The sequence below is a fragment of the Syngnathus acus genome, chromosome 5 (genome assembly GCF_901709675.1).
Source record: "Syngnathus acus chromosome 5, fSynAcu1.2, whole genome shotgun sequence".
Lineage (NCBI taxonomy): Eukaryota > Metazoa > Chordata > Actinopteri > Syngnathiformes > Syngnathidae > Syngnathus > Syngnathus acus.
The window spans coordinates 3,289,846-3,309,560 of record NC_051091.1 but is presented as its reverse complement, the minus strand read 5'-3'; the positions used below and the strand labels follow the sequence as shown (position 1 = coordinate 3,309,560).

Sequence of the window (19,715 nt, the reverse complement as noted above, 5' to 3'; positions counted from 1 at the left end):
TAGAAACGAATGAAACTGAAATTCTCTTCTTGCAGCTTTCTTTTTGCTCCACGAGGGGTCGCTGCAGAGAAGCATTCGCATGATTTTTGTTTTGGACAGTTTTTTTCCCCCCCACAGAGGATCGCGTTCCTGGTTCTGACACATCACATGCGAACTTGGGACCGGCGTCGGCATGTAGTTATTCGGTATTGGCGTCCTCAGCGCAAAAAGCCGCTACACTTGCGCTGTGCATGTAATATGCAATAAGCTACATTGTTTTCACTGTCATATAGGCCCTCTGAGGAAAACATCAAACATCCTTGGCAATGTCTACAAACATGAAATCTAATAGTGGCTCCTTTGTTTTCGGCCCAAGATCTCCACAATATTTTTCCACAAACATGCAAAAGATGGAAGAAAGCTAGTCTGTGCTCCACTCTGGACAGAATGTGTAATAATCTTGTCAAGAAGTGGTTAACTGTGAAATAGCTGCGGCTGTACGAGTGTTACTTAAAGGCGGCGTGATATGCGACGCGCGTGATGACTTTCCTCCGCGCTGCTTCTCAGCGAGGACCCGCAGAAGCCGCAGCATCGCATCTCATCGCATCGGTCCAGCTGCGTTATCGCATCGTCTGCGCCACTTGCCGGCCAGTCACCTTGGCCGGCAGTGGGCACGGCTGTTGGCTTTGCCTTGTGTTTATTCTCTTCATCATGGCATCGTCGGACTGCCAGGAAGATGATTGCGTCTTACAGCGAGGGAGATCTCAGAGTGACCCGAGCAGCAGCACCGAGGTCCGCCTGGGTGAGGCGCACCAAGCAGGTAAGAAGAGAAGGGGGGCACTCGCGTATACGGTTTATCCGCTTGCTCATTCATAAGCAGCTTGGTTAGGAAATGTTACCAATTAACGTCGAGGATCATTTGAAGCGCGTCGACACGTCGACCGCATCGAATCACAGCGACTGACTCTCCCTGGAGAACATGCGTCACGTCCTACCCGGCATTATAACCCCCTTTGCTTTCTCAGTTCGATGATGCAATTTGCAGCATAGCAATACTATACTTTGCTGAAAATGACCAGGTGCTGTCCGACTTGTATGAGACCATCCAGTTCAATCTGGACCGATTTTTCCTTGTAGTGATGCAGGAATGCATGAGGTCGCAGGTCAAAGTCACATCTATAACAATGGTTATTATAGCATCCTTCATGTTTCCCCAGCTGAGCTCTCGCTTCCATTGGTTAACTTGTTTTCTCCTTTAACACCAATGTAAGGCAGCTTTCACATGAGTCATAATGATAATGGTGCAGAATGTAAATCATTATCATTCAAATGAGACGTTTTTTTGGGTGGGGGTTGCATGATTTATAGACTGGGAGCAAAATCAACAATCACATATGGCTTCCATGTTGAGTTGAGGCCGATGAGTGTGCTCCTTGTGTATCTGGTAGTTTCCATGGCGATAAAAATGGCAGGAGGCAGCGCTTGGCATTCGAAATGTGAGCTGTAGTGTGTTTGTTCCACAAACAGGACATTTTGCTTGAGAATACACCTCGCAAAACAGAAAGCTCACTTGTTAATGCCCCAATATGAGAATTCTATAGTCACCATGTAATTTGTGCCATTAAAACAAATGGAGTTGATCTGTAGCTTTCCCTGACATTTTGGGAACTGCAGGTCCACAAACTGCACGAATAGCACCTATGGGGTCGAATCCGTGGGCAGCGGTATGTCTCAATGAGAATTTTGAAATCTCCAGCAATAGAAATATCGATTCATATATTTTTCTGGATCCACGGTTCCCCGAAAGGTAGAACAGAGGATGTCCAAGTAGCTTACATGAGATATTGTGTCCGTGCTCTCCATTTTGAATCCAGTACTTGACACTTTGTGGGGGCTGTCTTGGTTACATAATTTGAAACTGGCAAGCTCACATCATTCCGTTAACTGTACATCGACTTCGCCGAGAGCCTCCAGAAGAACTGCAGCAAATTTCATCTGGAAGCTAATGACTCGGGCAGGAAAAGTGTCGAAGATAATAAAGCAGAAACACGTCCCGTGCAGGCCTTCTGTTACCTCTGCTCGGAGCTAGTACTTCTGTAGCTCTTATTTTTCTCTGCAGCTCTTATTTGACTGGTTCCCTGAAAAAAAGCAATACTTCAAACTGACAGATTGTCATTGCTGTCAAGAATAAACCACCGTGGTACATTTTAATTTGCTTGGCCATCCGTACAAATTGAATCAGCGATGTAATTGAATGAACGGAATGACATGCAATAACATGTCACGGTATGGTGTCTTCCCCCTCCCCCACTACACACATTACACAAGCACATATGCAACTCATACACCATCAATGCAAAAGTTTTCTCTCCTAACGCTTCAACAACTCATTTTCCCATACATGTGCATGTCTGCCATTTACTTTTATGCGTTGGCATTTGCATTGTTGGGATTGCAATCGTGTTTGCCCCATTAACGCGTAATCTCAAGAGTGGAAGCGCACGTGAGATCGACCCAGTGACCGAGTTGACGGGCATCCTGGAAGACTTGATTTAAGACGTCAGCCATGTGGGAGGCAAGATCGTGAAGGCAAGAGATGAGCTAACGCTATTGCACACGCATTTTTTTCTTCTTCATCTATAGGGCACACAAGTATGCCTGGCAACCTTAACTATGTATGTACAGTTCGGATAAATCAAATGGGCTTAGTTGATGACAGTTTTGCACCACTACCTTGAACCCCCCCCGGTTGTCTCAACACACCCACCATCCATCATGTCAGTGAAAATGATACACGACCACACCGGTGACACTTAATTCACAGCAGTGTCAACAGAATAAGGAAAAACACGTACACTTCCCGTTTGTTAAGTCTTCCTGATAAATGCTGGATTTGATCATATCATTGCATTCGCACCATGGTGGGCCTACGGAAAGTGAAAACTGACTACATTAGATTTATAACGTTTATATTTTAAGTTAATAATGTCACTGGTAGTAGAGAAAACATACGAATGGAGGTTGAAAGTTTATCGTTCTTCATCCTTAAGTCTTTGTCGAGTTTTTATGACCCTGTTGTCAATTTTTCTTGGGAGCTTTTGGCACAGTGTTTTAAATCACGCCTTGTGAATATTGAATGAAATCCATGTTCACAGAGTAGTCTGTGGCTTTGTTTATGTTCTTTGCTTACTGCTTGTATCCCAGAGGAGAAATCTAGCTGTTGACTTTTATCATCTGTGTTGTACTCAGCTTTCGTGCTGTTAATGTTTGAGTGGCCCTTGACAAGATCGATAAGCAACCGCAAAGCTTTTGTTTACACATCTAGTAATGCTGTTTGAATAATTCATCATTAGGTGCGCACAAACGCAGGAGGCTCGTTTAAAAACGATCAGTGACCACAACATTAGATACGCCTTCACAAGCGGACACATCTCACTATGACGCAAGGTGAAAGAGAACTAAGTCAGAGGCATAGTTTTTCTTTGACATGATGGCTGAAATTGGACAAAACTTTATATGGCTGCTGTAAGCACGTCTAACTATTGGCGCAGTTAGTGGAAAGTGATTTTGGTTCATTTGATCGAGGTGCAGGTTGACAAATTCGAAGCCCCGTTAACATGCGGACGATGCCAACGGCGTGTATCGAACCTTGTGAATCATTGTAGAAATTAATTTAGCAATTGCATTATTATTTTTTTATAATTTTCATTATATTTTATTTGAAAATCACCCCGTCTCAGTATTTTACTGACAAACACCAAGCCTTACCACCAACCAGAACTGAAAGTAAAATGAAATAAAGATAGATACAGATGTCTATGTTACCTGCTTGGCAGAAATGACAATCCTGAATGCTTCCTCTTTCTAAGCTTTCGTGATCACCATTCGGGCCTTGCACGTGTCTTCGCGGTCCAAACGTTCTGCACACACAAGAGCATTTTTCCAAATGTTCACACAGAAAAGTACGCACCCTGAGGACACGTTCTAACTTAGCGACCGATTTCGGAGCTCCTATGATTGATGAATTGGTTGCCAAGTGAAAGATATGTCTTGTATATTTTCTCCACATTGCACGGTGTCCGCAAATTACGATAAGTGTGCAAAGCAAGCGATCAACGCTTGAAGAGTGCGCGTGTTGGTTTTTGTGTGCGTGCTGCTTTAGATGCTCTCCTCAGTCTCCTCCTCCCGTTCATCCGTCCGGCCGGGCGGGGTCCACATGGCGCGCCCACCCGCTCAGCTTCCCACCCCCATCGCCGTGAAAGCAGCTTTCCACGCGTTTCAGCGATATTGCTTCATTCATCCGTTGCCTTTTGGAGACGGTGGAATTATATTGTATGTCGCCACCACTTCGAGCCAAAAAAGGAGAGCAGGGCGGCGTTTGATCACACGTGAGTGTCATTTTTAAAGAATGTGTTCAGTTACTGATATTTAGGTTATTGTACTTAATTTACCAAACGAAACAGTTGCTCATAACGTATTGAAATTGCTTGGATCCATACTATTAGTATTAAGATTGTTTTTCTTTGCCATTCACCAATGAATATCATGGAGTTTTTGTAAAATTGATCTTGGATGTATGTTCTTACTGAAGAAATGTAGGTCTTGTTTTTGTTTTGAGCAGCAATCCTCCAAAACCACTGAATGCAGGATTGCGCATGTGTGATGTGATGGATGGACAGAAGTACTACCCGTTCTGTTTCCTTGAATGGCGTTTTATTTCTCCTCTGCGCGCCCTAGAAAAATACAAGCGGATAAATATTTCAAGAAAAGTTGCAAATTAAAAATACAGTGGCTTACATTATGCATAATAATTCACTGAGCTGTGATTGGCTGCAGCTTTCTGTCCCTCTGTGTAGCAACAGCCCTTCCATCCACCCAGCAACTCCCTATTCCTCATGCTGTGGTGATTCTCTACCTCCCAGGGCCTTTTCTGCTGCAGCATCCCGCGTGGTAACCATGGCAACGGTAGCCTGACCCCATGCGTGCTGTGATAGCAACTGCACGCTTGACCTGAATTCCATCTTATGGAGCCGAACATTACTTGGGCAGTTGACCTGCTTTTCTGATTGTTGGTGGTCAAGGAGCTTTTTAGCGTGGCAGAGAGTGGAAGCATTTATTTGATGCCTGAAGAGCTGAGATAAATGCCGGTAGTTGATGTTGTGTTTTTCATCTTGTGAGTTTTTAAATGCAGCTAATATTTTGCTTTAGTAAGCAGATGGAACAGCTGCAACTGTCAGTAGCTTGCATGTTTCCATGTTTTCAACACAGATAATAAGGGAGATCCGTGTCGATATTTAATACTTGATTATTTGATATTGCAATTGAATGTTGCACATTCCAGCAATGCACTCTCGGAAATCCTTATGTGGCTGGGGATGGCGAGTATATATGCTGGATTGATTTCTTAGGGGACGAACAAGCCCGCTTTTGTGGATTTAGAAGTCGTTGCTGTAGAAATGAAGAAGAATTCATGGAGCGCTACTTGCGCAGCCCACGACTCAGCTGTAAGCTCCCTGAGGTGTCAGCGCCAGACTGTGTAGGAGTGCCTATTTCTGTCGGTTCTCGAAGCAACATTGTTCTCACCTGTGTTCACAAGTGTCATCACCGTGATCGATCCTCTTGCGTGGCGCAGCTGTTGGGGATCTACTTCGGACATCACTAGATTGATAGATATCATTGCGAACATCCATTTTATCTCCAGAATAATCTCAAACACAAATTTGGTCTCACTTAGAATGTTCAGTGATATGATATCATTGACGGATTTGTGGCAGAGGGTTCTTTCTGGCCTTTGTGACCTTGTTGATGAGGTAGACAACTTGACTTTTGAATTGACGGCTACGCCCCTTCCTCAAACCATCCCTCCCTCACATAAACAATGCAATTCTCTGTCTTTCCCCACTTCCTTAGTGTCGTTTCCAAATTTAGACTAGAATCTGTTTAGCATGTAGCGCCTGTGACCCACATACACGGCACTCACGTGACGAGCTCGCAGCCAATTGTGTTAGGAGTGAGAAGAATAAGAAAAGCCCCGGGTCTGATTTTAGAGCTCCTCTGTCTGCTCTTATCTTGAAGATGTGATGGACCAACAGAGGGTGCTGCAGTCCGGCTGCCTGGTCTCAGGGGTTCGTACGCCTCCCGTACGGCGCAACAGCAAACTGGCCAACCTGGGACGCATCTTCAAGCCGTGGAAGTGGAGGAAAAAGAAAAATGAGAAGCTGAAGCCCTCGATCGGTGAGTGTAGATTATCAGTGATGACCAATCTGAGGTGGCATTTATACTTGAAGTGGACTTGCATGTGTTTAACGAGTGGTTTATTTTGCAGCGGTGGAGAAAAAAGCAGCTGTGGGACAGAAGCGAGACAACCCCCTCAAACAGAATCCCGGAAAGATGGAGACAGGTGCAAAAATGAGAGACAACACACCCTCCCCCACAAACACATGCACACACACATGCTCGTATGCATATACGTACATACGCGCGCACACGTTGAAGGTTATTGCAGGTAACTACAGTTGCTCTCTTTTGCCGTATGATGTCAGCATGCATCAAAAGTCATTCTTGCATGCAGATTCAGACCTTGCTTGCGGCGGCAACAGTGAAGACCAGGACACTCAGGACCACTCGGATGAAGATGAGAGAGATGAGGAGCCCACAGCGTTGCTGGCCGGCACCACTGAAGACCACAATCTCGAGACTTCAACAGGTAAAACATTTGAGGGACCACTGCATCATAAAGACGAACAGAAAGACGCAAGGGTTGTAAAACATGTGAAGATAAACATGTTAGGCTGGCCTGAAAATAGATGAATGGTTGAAATATGTAGTTACCAATTATGTCCTCTAGGTGGAAACAGACGCATCTCAAACGGAACTCCAGAATTCAGCTTGCCACACTTAGTGCAAAATATGATGGAGGATTGCAAGATAGTGGGAGATCCCAGTCAGGGTGAAAACGGAGACCCACTTGATGAGCCTTCCAAGGTGGAAGCCTCTGACTGCAAAAAAGAAGTAGCCCACCCTCAGAGACGAGCCAGCACTCCTCCAGGACCCAACCTGAAAGTCAAAGTGCTTACCAGACTGGGCAGTCTCGATGGTGAGTTGACATCATGGTAAAAATGGGATTTGGGCTTCCTTGCGTGTTCGCGTCACACCCACATCCGTCCCCTTCTCAGGTGCGCCACCGGTGCGAGTAAAAAAATCTCCAGCCACCTTGCCGAGGAATTTCACGCTCCCCAAAGACCCCCATAGCTCGCTGTTGAGAGGCCGCATGTCCACCCCGACCGGCTCCCCCCATCTTGGCACCCTGCATTCGCCACTGCCTCCCAGCTGCATCATCGAGGAACTGCACCGGGCGCTGGCTACCAAGCATAGGCAGGACAGGTTGGAGGAAACTGTATTATATTGCGCTTATACAGAAAGACATATAAGTAATGAACATTGAATTGAATTGAGTATTTCAGGCACACGTTGTTAAGTTAACGCCTGGAAATGAATACCTCACTTTCAGTGCCAGTCATTATTACCCATAAAATGTTCCGTATGTTATGGTTTGACTCTTGACCTAATTTGCTTGAACGACATTGTGAATTGTGTCAAAGATAGTGCCTGCGCTTGACATGTAAATAATCTTTAAACCTCTAACAAAGATTGCAAATGTAGAGCATGTCTTTTGTTATCTGACCTTTGACCTCGACAACTCTGTCCATTCTCTTGCCCTCCTCCATTTAGCTCATTCACACATTTAACACAATAAACTCACCATTTTATCTAATCTACTGAATTATATTTTCACTTTTACATTAAACCATTTGAGTATATTGATCCAGTAAAATATACTGTTAAAGCAGTGCAATGATTCACCCTAAAAAGCGATAAAACGAATTTGGATCCTTTTTAAATGACACTTCTCAGTAATCCCTCTTGATGTTGTCATTTTGTGTTTGACGTCAGCTTCCAAATGAAGGATGTGCGTCCATCTCCCAAACGCAGACTAGATGCCCGCCTGTCCCGTACCTCCAGCACAGAGAGGGAGCCTGCCGGAGAGCCCGAGACCAAGAAGCAGTCTGATGAGAACAAGGAGAACCGGCGTCTGGATGACTACTTGAGTGACCAGGACAGCTGGAACGAGTCTGTGATCTCTGGTATGCCCCCTCGCTCCAGACAGGGCTTCTTGTTAATCCAGTCGTGTACGTACAAAGCCGGCTCGCGCCCGACACGCCGTCATTGGACATAATCTCTGCTGATGTTTACAGTATTTACACCGAGTGCATCCAATGACTTACTCATGTTAAGTTTCAGTGGCCTGCCAACATCTGTTGTGGTGGCCTAATTTTTCACTGGTGATGTAGGTTAGCTGTGCACACACACTCAACATGCGAGTCATACTTGTGACATGAGACTGTTACAGTTGCATGCAGTATGATATCGCAGTCCATCATCTTTACGTTTTATGACGTCGAGGCCGATGGGAGGTCAGTCAGCTACCAAGTTACGACGGATGCGATTTTAAAGACGAGCAGTCAGCGAGGGGCTTTACAAACCACCTGAGGCTGTGGAAGAAAAAAACAGCGGCCTCCCCTCTTGTAGGTTTTCATGCAGAGTGACTCACTGCTTTGACCCATAACGCTGTGGGAGGAAGTCCAAGTGGAATCGGCGAGAGAGCGCCACTTAAGCGGTGATGCTAAATTAAAAAGCCACACAGTTAATTTATGTAAATGGATTCATTCTTCTGTAACATTCAGAATGAAGGACAATGAGGGCTGATTTACAGAGTTCATATCTAATTGTTCATTTACAGAGGTCCCTTGTGGTTCACTTTTTGTAGGTAGACTTATTGTAATTAATTCGGGGATGTCATATTTCTAGCTCAACTTCCACATTTGCATTTAAAGCTTCAAGGCTTTGCGAAAAAGGAATAGAGCGCCCTCTGTTGTCAGCAGCCATTGATGTGCACTTAAATAAAGTCGTGCCAATGGGGGGTGGGGGGGTCTTGTCATTCGTAATTCCGGGAATGACAACAGTTCAGAGTGTTGTGATGACATCTGAATTTGTTGTTGATGTGTGGACAGGGACCCTTCCACGCAGGATGAGGAAGGAGCTGTTGGCTGTGAAGCTCCGGAACCGACCCAGCAAGCAGGAGCTGGAGGACCGCAACATCTTCCCTGTGCGCAGTGACCAGGAGCGCCAGGCCATCCGTCAGCAGATCGAGATGAAGCTGGCCAAGTGAGTGTTTTTGTGTGGCCCATCATCTCCTCGCCCCCGTGTGGATCATCATATTCTTCTGGATTCTGCTCCCACAAAGAGCTCGCTAGTCTTCCTGAGGTCCTCATTTCAGATTCTTTATGGTAGTGTCCGGACGTAAAATCAAAAAACAATCAGCCCAAATGGACCTGATGACATATTTTCCCTGGCTTTCCTTAAGTGAAAGTGACACCATTTGTTTGAATTTGATCTACACGGCATGAGGTTAATTGCATAATAAGCTATCAGCGATTAGTTCTAATTCCCAACAAAGGTTCACATTGTGTCGTGTATTTATTTTTGGGTCAAAGGTTGTGGTGGGTACAAAAGGATTTTCAGAACTCCAGGAACTAATCATAAACGTTGTGTTACATAAATGTCAGTACGCTGTTGCTATGGAGACTTTAATAGGATTTGCAGTCGAATCAGGTTAGTTTGTTAGCGAGTAGTACAGTGCGTGCTCGGAGGGTTACGCAATGCCCCGGAAGGGGGACCGTGCGCCCACCGCACCAAATGCTTTGGATGGAGCACTAAAGCATCATTCCCACTACCAATATTTGATCATAACAACTTGGACACAGCAAATGATTTTTTTTGTACCTTTGACCTGCTTTCTGCCGCTGATTGAAGTTGAAACGATTCGTGACCCCTCCCTATGTCTTGACAACCGCAGCCAAAGTCAACTTTCACTCAAATGCTTTGCCATGTAAAGGCTCAGCAATATCGAACATATGTGGGCCAGCACATGTCGCAAAACATTAAAGCCACCACTTATCATCGTGCAGCACCCTCTTCAAAAATGGACCTCTTTTTTTCCCTCTCAAAGCAGACCTTTTGACACATCTTTTTCGATCGTGCTGGCAGATCGAACGTGACGTGCAGATGCTGCTTTAGTCGCCGCAGCTTACGTAATGAAAACATTGAGCAGAGCTGCTCTGTGTCTAAAACTTGAAGACATGTTCTTAAAATGAAAGCTCAGTTGATGTAAAACCAGGAAAGGCATTAGTGTTACCTGGGAAAAAAGCAGACTCCTCACTGCACATAAATAACTTGAGAAATGATTGACATTGCTAACAAATAGTGCCTGTGAATTTGTCCAAGGACGCCTGGCAGCGCACATCTCTGTGTGGCGTGTTCACACACCCTCAGCCAAGGCATGTCACAGCTAGGTGTCCATCTGGATGCCGCCAAGAAATGCGTGTGCATCTGATGCCTGTGACGTGCTCGTTCCATGTGCTCCCTACCCACACACGTGAACAGCATCACTCTTTTAATAGCCATTATGCATCTCGTAATTACGGTGAGATTATTGCCACCAAAGCAATTTGGTAACAGTGGGAAAGCACATTGCAGCGCAGCTACATTGCCAGTCACTACAGACAATGCGTGTAAATAACTCTTGCGTAAACAGGAAGTAATCAATTGCGAGGGGAAGGTGGGCCAGTGGGCTGCCGGGTTATGTATCGTTTGCATAATGATGCTTAAAGGTCAAAGGTCGGAATCGCTTCCCCGCAGCTGTCAATATTGTCATTTTTGTTGTCTGCCATCAAATTTCATCCAAAGGTTTGAATAAAGCCATTGCATTGTGCAAAACATCCACAGCGGATGCACAATTCTAAATTAAAGGTGAGGAGCGCGGGGTGTTACGTAACATTTGGTAACATGGTGAATATAACGCCCGTATGTTAATTTACAAAGCAGATTCCAGATTGCAAAGATGACAATGTGAAAATTCGCACCGCTTGGAAAATGTTTGGAGGTAGGAGGTGTTCTACCGACAATACTTTGGTTGCGTTTGGATGTCGTGCTAGCGTCTCGGTGCCGACCGTGACTGACGGCAAGAGTGAGCGCTCCGCAAACCGTCAACATCGACTGAGACAGAGCGGAGGACAGCTGAGGCATGCTTTTGTGTCGGGTGGCTGCGCCATCTGCCCGCAGGTCTGTCCTGCCGGCCGTGTGCTCATTGCCCGAGCAACAACAACAAAAAAGCATCCTTCGTGTTCCGAGGACTGCGCACATGACGAATGAATCACGTTGCTCAACGTGATCTTGCTGACGTGCTCGCCTTGACCGATTGTACTGTCCAACAGCACAGATGGAACAATCGCAATTTGGTGTGCTGCATTGATATTCATCACTTTGCACTTTGAAAGCAGAGCAGCAGGACGGCTTGCGATCGCGCAGAAGCGCAGGGAACCCTCTGTTTCTAAATTTAGACAAAGGTTGCAGAGGCGCTGGCCATAATCGATGCCCTATGTACGTAACAGCCCAGCTCTTACCTCACCTCTGGGCCTGTTCCCTGCTGATGGGAGATTGCAAGCTACTGGCCCGTTTCCCCTCTGATTGAACTCTCGCTGTTCCATTACATGGCTCCTGCAGAGATCCGCGCACATGATGAGAAATGGCGCCGTTCATTCATCCTACGTTACCAAGACTTGCAAGAAATGGGCCAGTCTGGTAATGGCGGGATTGATATTCTGTTCTAGTCAAATCTCGAGGTCCGCGCATCATTTAGAGAACAACATGTTCAAATGGCACGGAACCGGCTCGCTTTGTTGATCATGTGACTGCCGACAAAAACAGCGGCATGAAATCTGACGTGTGTTTCAGGCAAAGATATCTGGTCATGTTTCGATAAATGCTTTCCAACTTGGCTCAGAGTGGCGACAGTATACTTGAAATTAGAGTGACTACATCAAAATAATGTTAGTTAAAAAGTAATTTTGGAAGGGCAAATAATTGAACACATTTTTGGCTCACTGACCATTTTCTGCTGACATTGCAGCTCCCTTTGAGATAACGGGCAGAGCAACTAATGACAGCTGCCGCCCGTGAATAAAGTAAATGCACCGACTGGCCACATGACAGCTGAGTGCACCGTGGCTATCTTTGTTGGGCCCAGTGGGGGATTTGGAATTGCTTTGATTCTTATCCACCAACGCACAGCGCAACTTTGTGTTGTGAAGACGAGGCACAACCAAAACGACATCTCGGTTGTGTCTCTTGAGGTCAAGTTAGGTCAGAAGCGTCAAAGTCCGATTTTTTTTCCTAATCAGATGAAGACACTTGCTTGACTAAGATTGTCTTTGTCTCAAATTTGGTCGCAGAATCACCGTTGGGTAGGTGCCTGCTCGTGAAATACACTTGGAGAGGCGTAATCGCCGGATGACATACTGCATGAAAAAAAACAACAACTCCAAATTACACGTTGTCACCTCAACAAACCGACTCTTCCTCACATGTAGTAATTAACGTTATACAATCGTTTTTTTATGGCTTCCAGCTTCAAGTACCATCTAATTGAAATGTCAAAAGTCTGAAAGCGTCTGCACCCACTCAGTGCCATTTTCTTTTTCTTCCAGTAGCTTCCCCGTGTGCCAAATTAAGAGTTGGACCTCAGGCGGAAACACTGATTCATATAAGGGGCTAATTTGGACACCTTTTACCATTCTGGTTGAGTTTAGTCGAAGTAAAGTAGCTATGCACGTTCAGTTGGTGATGAACTGACCCTAACGCGACACGTTTGTGTCATAACCCGAGCACGTGTTCAAAGCTGAACGTGGCTGTTTGAAGTCACCTTCCTCACATTTTGCTCCCAGCCGATCCCGCAGAGCCCACCGGGGGATTCCCCATGCCATCCGTGCTCCTGTGCCAAAGGGCAAAACATCCAAGCCTGGCCGGACAACCGATCTGTATATTTCACGTGTGTCTCTTTGAATGTGTCCTCTTCATGTCACGCGGGAGACCTTTGGGAGAGAGGGAACTCCAGGAACATTCCAGTGTGTGATGATGAAACAGAAGTTATTGCAAAGCGCCATTTCCCGCAAACACACTTCCGAGACTTGCGGGTCAACAGACCTGGCGTGGGGTTTAGTTTTGATGCAGGAGCTTTCCTTAATTTTTCCTGGCATCTCAATCCAAACTACCCCCCCCTCCTCGCACCCTGCATGTCAAAGTCTGGTCTGGGATAACTGGACTCAGCTGCATCCAAGCCCCCCCCCCCACTGTCCCCAGGCCGTGCCAGTGAAGAGGAAAGAGCGAGGGAAGCATTAGCACACACCTCAGTGGGCAGCGGCCGTCCGAATCATCCTCTTGTCTCCTCCGCTGGCAACGACCTGACATTCGCATCAGCCCTTGCCCTTTGAGGCAGCTCATTCCTTTGACATGCTGGTGAGTCCGTTTAACAAACGGGGAGCTTTTACCTCCGACCAAGCTGAGTGGCTGAGCACTTGCGAGGCACGCACTGCAGGAGCTCGGGACCAAAGTCCCGCGAAAGTCATTTGAAGCAACAGAAGCAGTCTGACTCGGTCTTGTTGTGTTTGAGGATGTTTTTTCCTTCTATATTCACATAGAGTCATGGAATATAAAGAATGACACATTTTCTTAGTGATTAAATGAGCCTAATGCGGTCGCTGACCACATATCCTACTATAGCATGGCGCCGTTCAATATGTTTTGACTGTGGGTGTGTTCTGTAAGCCCACCGTGGTCCCGGTCACAGCTGAGCCCTCAAAAGCCTATTTTAGGTATTTGTTCAAGGTGCTGTGCCTCTCTTGTTGGAACTGTGGAAAAAATAACTCGTGAGCTGAAGTCACATCTGTGAATTTGTTTGAACGTAATCATGAATACGTACTGTAGTCTTTTACTCGTGGATAGTTTACGAGACAATTCTGAAACAGCCTTTTTTTTTACAGCTATCATTATGACAAATGCAGAAAATACTGGCGCATATAGTTTGGCAGAATTTTCACTGAGCTTGGACGGCACATGGGCTAAAAGGAACCCTTTTGATTTTTCATTCTTCACCAGTTTTAAACAGTCTGGTGATGGCACCGGAACAAACATAAATATGCTTGTTCTCATCAGGGCAGCATATCACTTCTCCATGTCAATTACGCTTATTGGAAATACAATCCAGCGCCTCGTTTTCGTCATTGGGCCTCACAATCGTCATCTTGCCCACCGTCCAACCCTTCTGATGATACCCCGGGGTGAAATAAGCACGTGAAATTGAGAGAAACGTGTACGTCTTCAAAGATTTTACTTCACTTAAGACGCACATGCAAAGTTACGAGCACATGCAGTCTTGCTTGTCTTGGGCACATGACACCCTCAGGACATCAAGTACCAAGAGAATGATGGGACATGTTTTGTTATATATCACACATCATTTCCACCCACTTTAATAAAGATGTGCGGAAGCATGCTAAGGTAGTGGCTAGCATTCCATAAACAGTTCCGAGGTCCAAACCCGGCTTTGGCCTATCTACATGAAGTTTGCATGTCCTCCCACTATCGAAAAATATGCTGAAAATCCAAAACTTTAAATTGCCCTTAAATGTTAGAAATACCATGTTACGGCCCCAAAAACTCAACTTATTGTATTTATTATTATTATTATTACACATATTTACATGGTGATTTGTTTTCAATGCAACAATAGTTTAATCTCGTGCGTTGTGTGCAAAGTTCAGGTGATGTGGAATGCTGACACGTGATTCGCGATAGATTGGGGTTTGTTGAAAGGTCACGTTAACAATGTCTATCACTTTGTTTTCTTGACATGATCTCTGACATACTGACGCGCAGCTAGTTGGAACGCGATTTTTAAATCGCTTGCTCGGCACATGAAGAAAATGTCTATACTGGAAAACGAGAGTCCACCCCCGCCCCGTCCCCTTATGGTGCCTTTGGTATTTATTGATTAGTTCTATAATGTACTGCGACACATGCCCAAAAGAGAGCATGTGCATGCGCGCGCGCGCGCGTGTCCCACCCCTTCGCAGTGTGCTACAAAGGCGGGCGGTGTGTGCTGCGCTCTCACACTCCGCTCTCAACGCGTAAGCATCCTCTGGAAAACAACTTCCACTTTGCTCAACTTTATGGGATGCTGGTTGAAACTTTATTCTTTTTTTTAGAAGGGCATCAAAGTGTTTTTTTCGGGTGTGAATTGGACGCGCAACCCGAAAGGCGTTTTCAGAGTTTGTTCCGATGTGGATTTTTAAACACCTCAAGAGCCAAGTGAGGTGGATGTGCGCCTTTTGGAGCTGTGCGCACAGGAGACACGCGCATCCCAAGTGCTGGTGGAACTGAGAGCCAAAGCACCAAAATGGTCCAGAACGTGATTCTGGTGTTTTTGCGCAGGAGACTGAGCCAGCGGCCCGCGGTGGAGGAGCTGGAGAGTCGGAACATTTTGAAGCGTAAGTTTAAAAAATGCATTCAAAGTCTATTTGGTCATGTTGGAATGAAAACTTCACATCCTACCTAACCTGTTGAGGTTGAGCATTCTTTCTGCACTCATTTTGGACTTTTTTTTTTCAAAATGACTCTGTCCCATAAGAATCACAATTATACTATTTGGAATGACTTCTGGGGATGTACTGTGAGCAGCTGCTCGTGCCATCCAAGCTTTTTTGTCCTTCTACCACCAGATTACTGCACTGAACCTAATGGCACGTGCCTCAATGACATCTCCAACACATTGTAATGTAAAAATTTGAGTTGTTATTTGGCAACAAGAGAGAAAAGGTTGTGAAACTAAATGGCTTCTTTTGCTCCCATGCATGTTCAAATTGTTTCACTCCAGTTGTCGTCTATTTGAGCAATTGCATAATTACAACCAGGAGCTGAAGCTGAAGTTCCCAGACTTGAGTCCGATCTGTTGTCCTTATTTCACTTTGTCTGTCTTATCAACAGAAAGAAATGACCAGAGTGAACAAGAGGAGAGGCGAGAAATAAAGCAACGGCTGAACAGAAAGGTGTGCAGCTGTAGTTTGGTTAGCACGGTCCAGGCCATCCGTAACCACTTTGACTGGATCTTCTTTTTTCTTGTACAGCTCAATCAACGACCGACAGTGGATGAACTGCGAGACAGAAAGATTCTCATTCGTTTCAGTGACTACGTGGAAGTGGCCAAAGCTCAGGACTACGACAGACGGGCAGACAAGCCCTGGACCCGACTGTCAGCTGCCGACAAGGTAGCTGGAAAACCCTCAGGCATATTTCCTAAGATGAATTTCCTTTCATGTTGAAGGCCTACTACAGTATAAGTAGATCATGTCCATCATAGCAACTATAATTTGTACATGTTGAAAAAAGGAAATGCTTTCAAAAAATGCAAACAATATTATACTGAAAGCACATTTTAATGAAATAAAATGACCAATATATTTGGTTAGAATTTGAAAAGCACCTTACGAGAGGAGTACCCTTATGAATAAAAAATATTTTATTTATTTTATTTGCAAATTTTTAATAAAAAAGGTTTCTAAAAAACGATCCATTCATGAGTTTAGTTCATTTTTTAGGACATAACTTGAGTTGATTTTGCCTTATTGTTGCGATTGCATCATGTGTTAATTAAGGCAAGCATGCATGAATGTTGTTTTTGTTGTGCAGGCGGCCATCCGTAAAGAACTGAACGAGTTCAAAAGTACGGAGATGGAGGTTCATACTTCCAGCAAACACCTGACAAGGTTTGTGTGTCAGTGCCCTTGCGCTTTATCTTTATCTTCAAGGTGCTTCTTCATATCAGCCAGTGTGTGCCTTTGTGCTACATTCAGTTGAGCTGTAAAAGTTGTGTGTGTGTTTTTCGCTCTCCCTCTCCGCTGCTATGAAGAGGTCACATCTTTAGCTCACATTTTGCTTGTTCAGGACAGAATCTCTGGTGCTGGGTTATTTGGGCTTGTGCTTACGCAAGTCCCCTGTCTTGAGCAAAGCCAGTGGCTGCTTCACGAGTCCTCCGAGCTAATAATAGAGCTCCTGATTGATGAAAGCCTGCGAGGAGAATATATCAACCCCTACTCATGCTCTTTTTTTCTTCTTTGTCCCATCTGCAGGTTCCACCGGCCTTAGCAAGGTTTCTTCTGTGAAGACTTGCTGATATTTGGTTGAGTCAGTGAAGACCTTGCACAGAGTCTTCCAGCGTACCGGCCCACAGTGAGTGGGTGTCCTGATATTTGGGTCCAGCAAACCTTAGAGGCTATGTCTCTAGAAACGGAGCCGCGAGTAGACCACACCACACACAGTCTACTCACAGGAGCATCTCACGGACATTCATGTGACCTTGTCAGGGGAAAAAGAAGATCCACGCTCTCAGAGACTTTTTTTTGTTTTTGTTTTTGTAAAGCGACTCTTTTAAAATCCTTCTTTGCAATGCCATGGAGGAAGGTGCATGTGGCCCAGTGGCCCGATTCCACTGTTGTTTGAGACTTCACCTCCCAGTCCTGCGTGTGACTCTCACTGGTTCAGTTGATGATGAGTTTCATATCGACAGCGTCAATGTTCTTAATCAAAAACCTTGTCTGTGTACAAGACAACCTCCCTTTGTAAGCACTATTTATTGTCTGCACAATACAGGTTTTCAATTTGTAAAAAAAGTGTGTTCATCTCTCCACTCATGGGATTCAAATGCGCCATTGCACTAAGTGTGAGTTGAAAATGTCTTAAAAGAGCAGCTCTGAATTATGAACTAATTTCAGAGTTCAAAACTAAAACAGTAATCACATCACATGCTGAGAAACCATGTATGGTAACATCATGGTTGGGTACTTTCAATTGGCTGAGCAGTTTTTTTTTTTGCTTCATATTTGACATCAACAAACGTCTTGTGTGAATCACAGCATTCTCTTGGCAATAGAATGAGTACAGATGGCGGCTCGGGTTGAACTTTTATTATTCATTCACATTGTTGTAATGATCCAATTTAGCAATGAAGAGATGAAATACCATATGACAGAATATTTCTTTGCATTTTCTATATTTCTTCCAGTGTGCTTAGGAGGCTTGTCCATGCACATGCATAACGTAGCAATAATATTTGTGTTATATAATTTCTGCATTTATACTTCAGTATATCATACCACCGATTTATTGTTAGCACCACATGAACGATATGCCAGGTTTAAATCAGGTTACAAATTCAGATCGGAAAATACCACCTGGGAGCCAAAGGCTGCATCATGCCAGGCACTTTGCTGGCCCCAGTCCCATGTGATCACACCTCTGACACCAAACAAGGTCCAGAAGAAAGAATTACGGTAGAAGCCGTTTTGGTCAAACAAATAAGGTGCTCATTGTGTAAGGACGTTAGATTTACAATCAATTTAAAAAAAAAAAAAAAAAAAACAGTCACTACAGTCAAGTAAAATAACGAAATAATAATAATTTATTCAGCAGCCTCCAATGGAAATGTTTTCGTCAAAATGCAGCTTAGAAGAGTTGAGTAACTTGGATCACTACATTGCGAAACCGTAGCAACAGTCGCTTACATGCGCAATAGCGTCCTCGTGTGGTCACTTAGGTAAAATGCAGCATGCTGTCCTCGCATTCTTTTGGAACAGTCACCTTATAGCTGTGACACGTCAGTTTGTAATTGCTCCCATTGTTGTTGTCCCAATAATTTGAGCCTTTGACGTGATAGCAGATAGCAAATTCCAATAAAGCTCCTGGCAGCAAAATGAAAGGCGGCACCGGCAGCCGGAATCTGAAGACGTCCGTCCCCGGAGCGTCGTGTTCCCCGTCTGGCCCGCTTGAAGCCCACGAGGCCGTTGTTTCCGTGGATGTTCTCCAGTTGGTAAAAGAGTAGTGAACTGTGACCTTTTTCTCATAGTCTAAATTAAGTACTTGGACAGTGCCTGCTATACCCAGCTCTAAGCACGTAACTTGCTCCAGACACACGACCTGTGCACGCACACGCTTCAGGAAGTCGTCTTGAGCTCCCATGTTCTCGGGGAAGCAGGGTTTAAAGTGAGGCAGCGACAACTCCAAACATTTCCCGAAGGCCCTCTCAGAGCTCATCAGTAGTCTGAACATGACATGCTGGGGTATCAGGGGTCGTTCTTTCTCTTGGAACACTTTCACTTCCTCCAAATCGAGGCCCAGGGCGTCCACAAAGCGAACCTGCTGGCTCCTGAGCTCCATCCTCCTTTCTGCGGGCGAACAAAGAGACCGAGCTCGTCTCCTCATGATTGTCTTGGTCGGAGGATCGCCAGTCAAACTGACTTTTGAGTCCTGTTTGAGAGATGGAGGTCGGGGGCCGGGAGGGCGGATCAGAACCGGCGCCTTGGGAGCTTGAGGTTTGGGCTCATGAAGGCATCCAAGACGGACGGCGGTGGTGGCGGCTCGGGGGATGCTCGTCCAACTTGGGCCGCTCGTCGGAGCAGAGTAGCGTCTTTGCTTCTCCCACATCTTGTCCATGTTTGCCACATCAATTGACTTGAGGCAAGACAACAAATGCTCACTTTGAGTTCCTCATATTGCAAATGAAAGCAACATTTGAATGGCAACGAGTGTATGAAAGAATGCACACACCTTTCCAGTTGTTTGGTTGCTGGTTGCAGTTCAGTGAGCAATTAGCTTGTTAAGCTCGATCGAAAAGAAACAACTTCTGTTCTTCAACAACAGACTCGGCAGAAACAAGGGCAATATATATTGCTACTTTCAACGTAGCCCTTCAAATACAATTTGAAACCTTTGCTGGGGCTGGGAGGTAC

General features: G+C 45.2%; 2 protein-coding genes and 1 long non-coding RNA gene across 6 annotated transcripts; 1 reads left to right on the top strand and 2 right to left on the bottom strand.

Moving 5' to 3' along the window:
• Positions 1-504: 504 nt before the first annotated feature.
• phactr3b (phosphatase and actin regulator 3b) lies at positions 505-17,600 on the top strand. Of its 3 annotated transcripts, none has more exons than XM_037251632.1 (13): positions 505-799; positions 6,055-6,213; positions 6,305-6,379; positions 6,551-6,685; positions 6,827-7,075; positions 7,155-7,362; positions 7,972-8,123; positions 9,051-9,204; positions 15,367-15,422; positions 15,919-15,980; positions 16,059-16,199; positions 16,621-16,697; positions 17,061-17,600. In XM_037251632.1, the coding sequence occupies exons 1-13, from the start codon at positions 520-522 to the stop codon at positions 17,074-17,076; spliced, it is 1,764 nt and encodes a 587-aa protein (XP_037107527.1). In that variant the 5' UTR covers positions 505-519; the 3' UTR covers positions 17,077-17,600. The 3 variants fall into 3 exon arrangements, with proteins under 3 accessions (XP_037107527.1, XP_037107526.1, XP_037107528.1); XM_037251631.1 differs by having other exon boundaries at positions 7,933-8,123; XM_037251633.1 differs by lacking the exon at positions 505-799 and adding an exon at positions 4,184-4,367 and having other exon boundaries at positions 7,933-8,123.
• Positions 1,995-4,082, bottom strand: LOC119122944. The gene is made up of 2 exons (XR_005097977.1): positions 3,805-4,082; positions 1,995-2,117 (listed from the first exon to the last, which is right to left on the bottom strand). It is a non-coding gene; the product is annotated as an uncharacterized LOC119122944 (long non-coding RNA).
• Positions 17,601-17,879: 279 nt separating the features above from the next.
• Positions 17,880-19,704, bottom strand: ppp1r3db (protein phosphatase 1, regulatory subunit 3Db). 2 transcript variants are annotated; one of them, XR_005097976.1, is made up of 3 exons: positions 19,534-19,703; positions 18,468-19,437; positions 17,880-18,433 (listed from the first exon to the last, which is right to left on the bottom strand). XR_005097976.1 is itself a non-coding variant. In XM_037251645.1 (2 exons), the coding sequence occupies exon 2, from the start codon at positions 19,417-19,419 to the stop codon at positions 18,520-18,522; it is 900 nt and encodes a 299-aa protein (XP_037107540.1). In that variant the 5' UTR covers positions 19,420-19,437; positions 19,534-19,704; the 3' UTR covers positions 17,880-18,519. The 2 variants fall into 2 exon arrangements, 1 of the variants encoding a protein (XP_037107540.1); XM_037251645.1 differs by having other exon boundaries at positions 17,880-19,437; positions 19,534-19,704.
• Between the last annotated feature and the right edge of the window lie 11 nt (positions 19,705-19,715).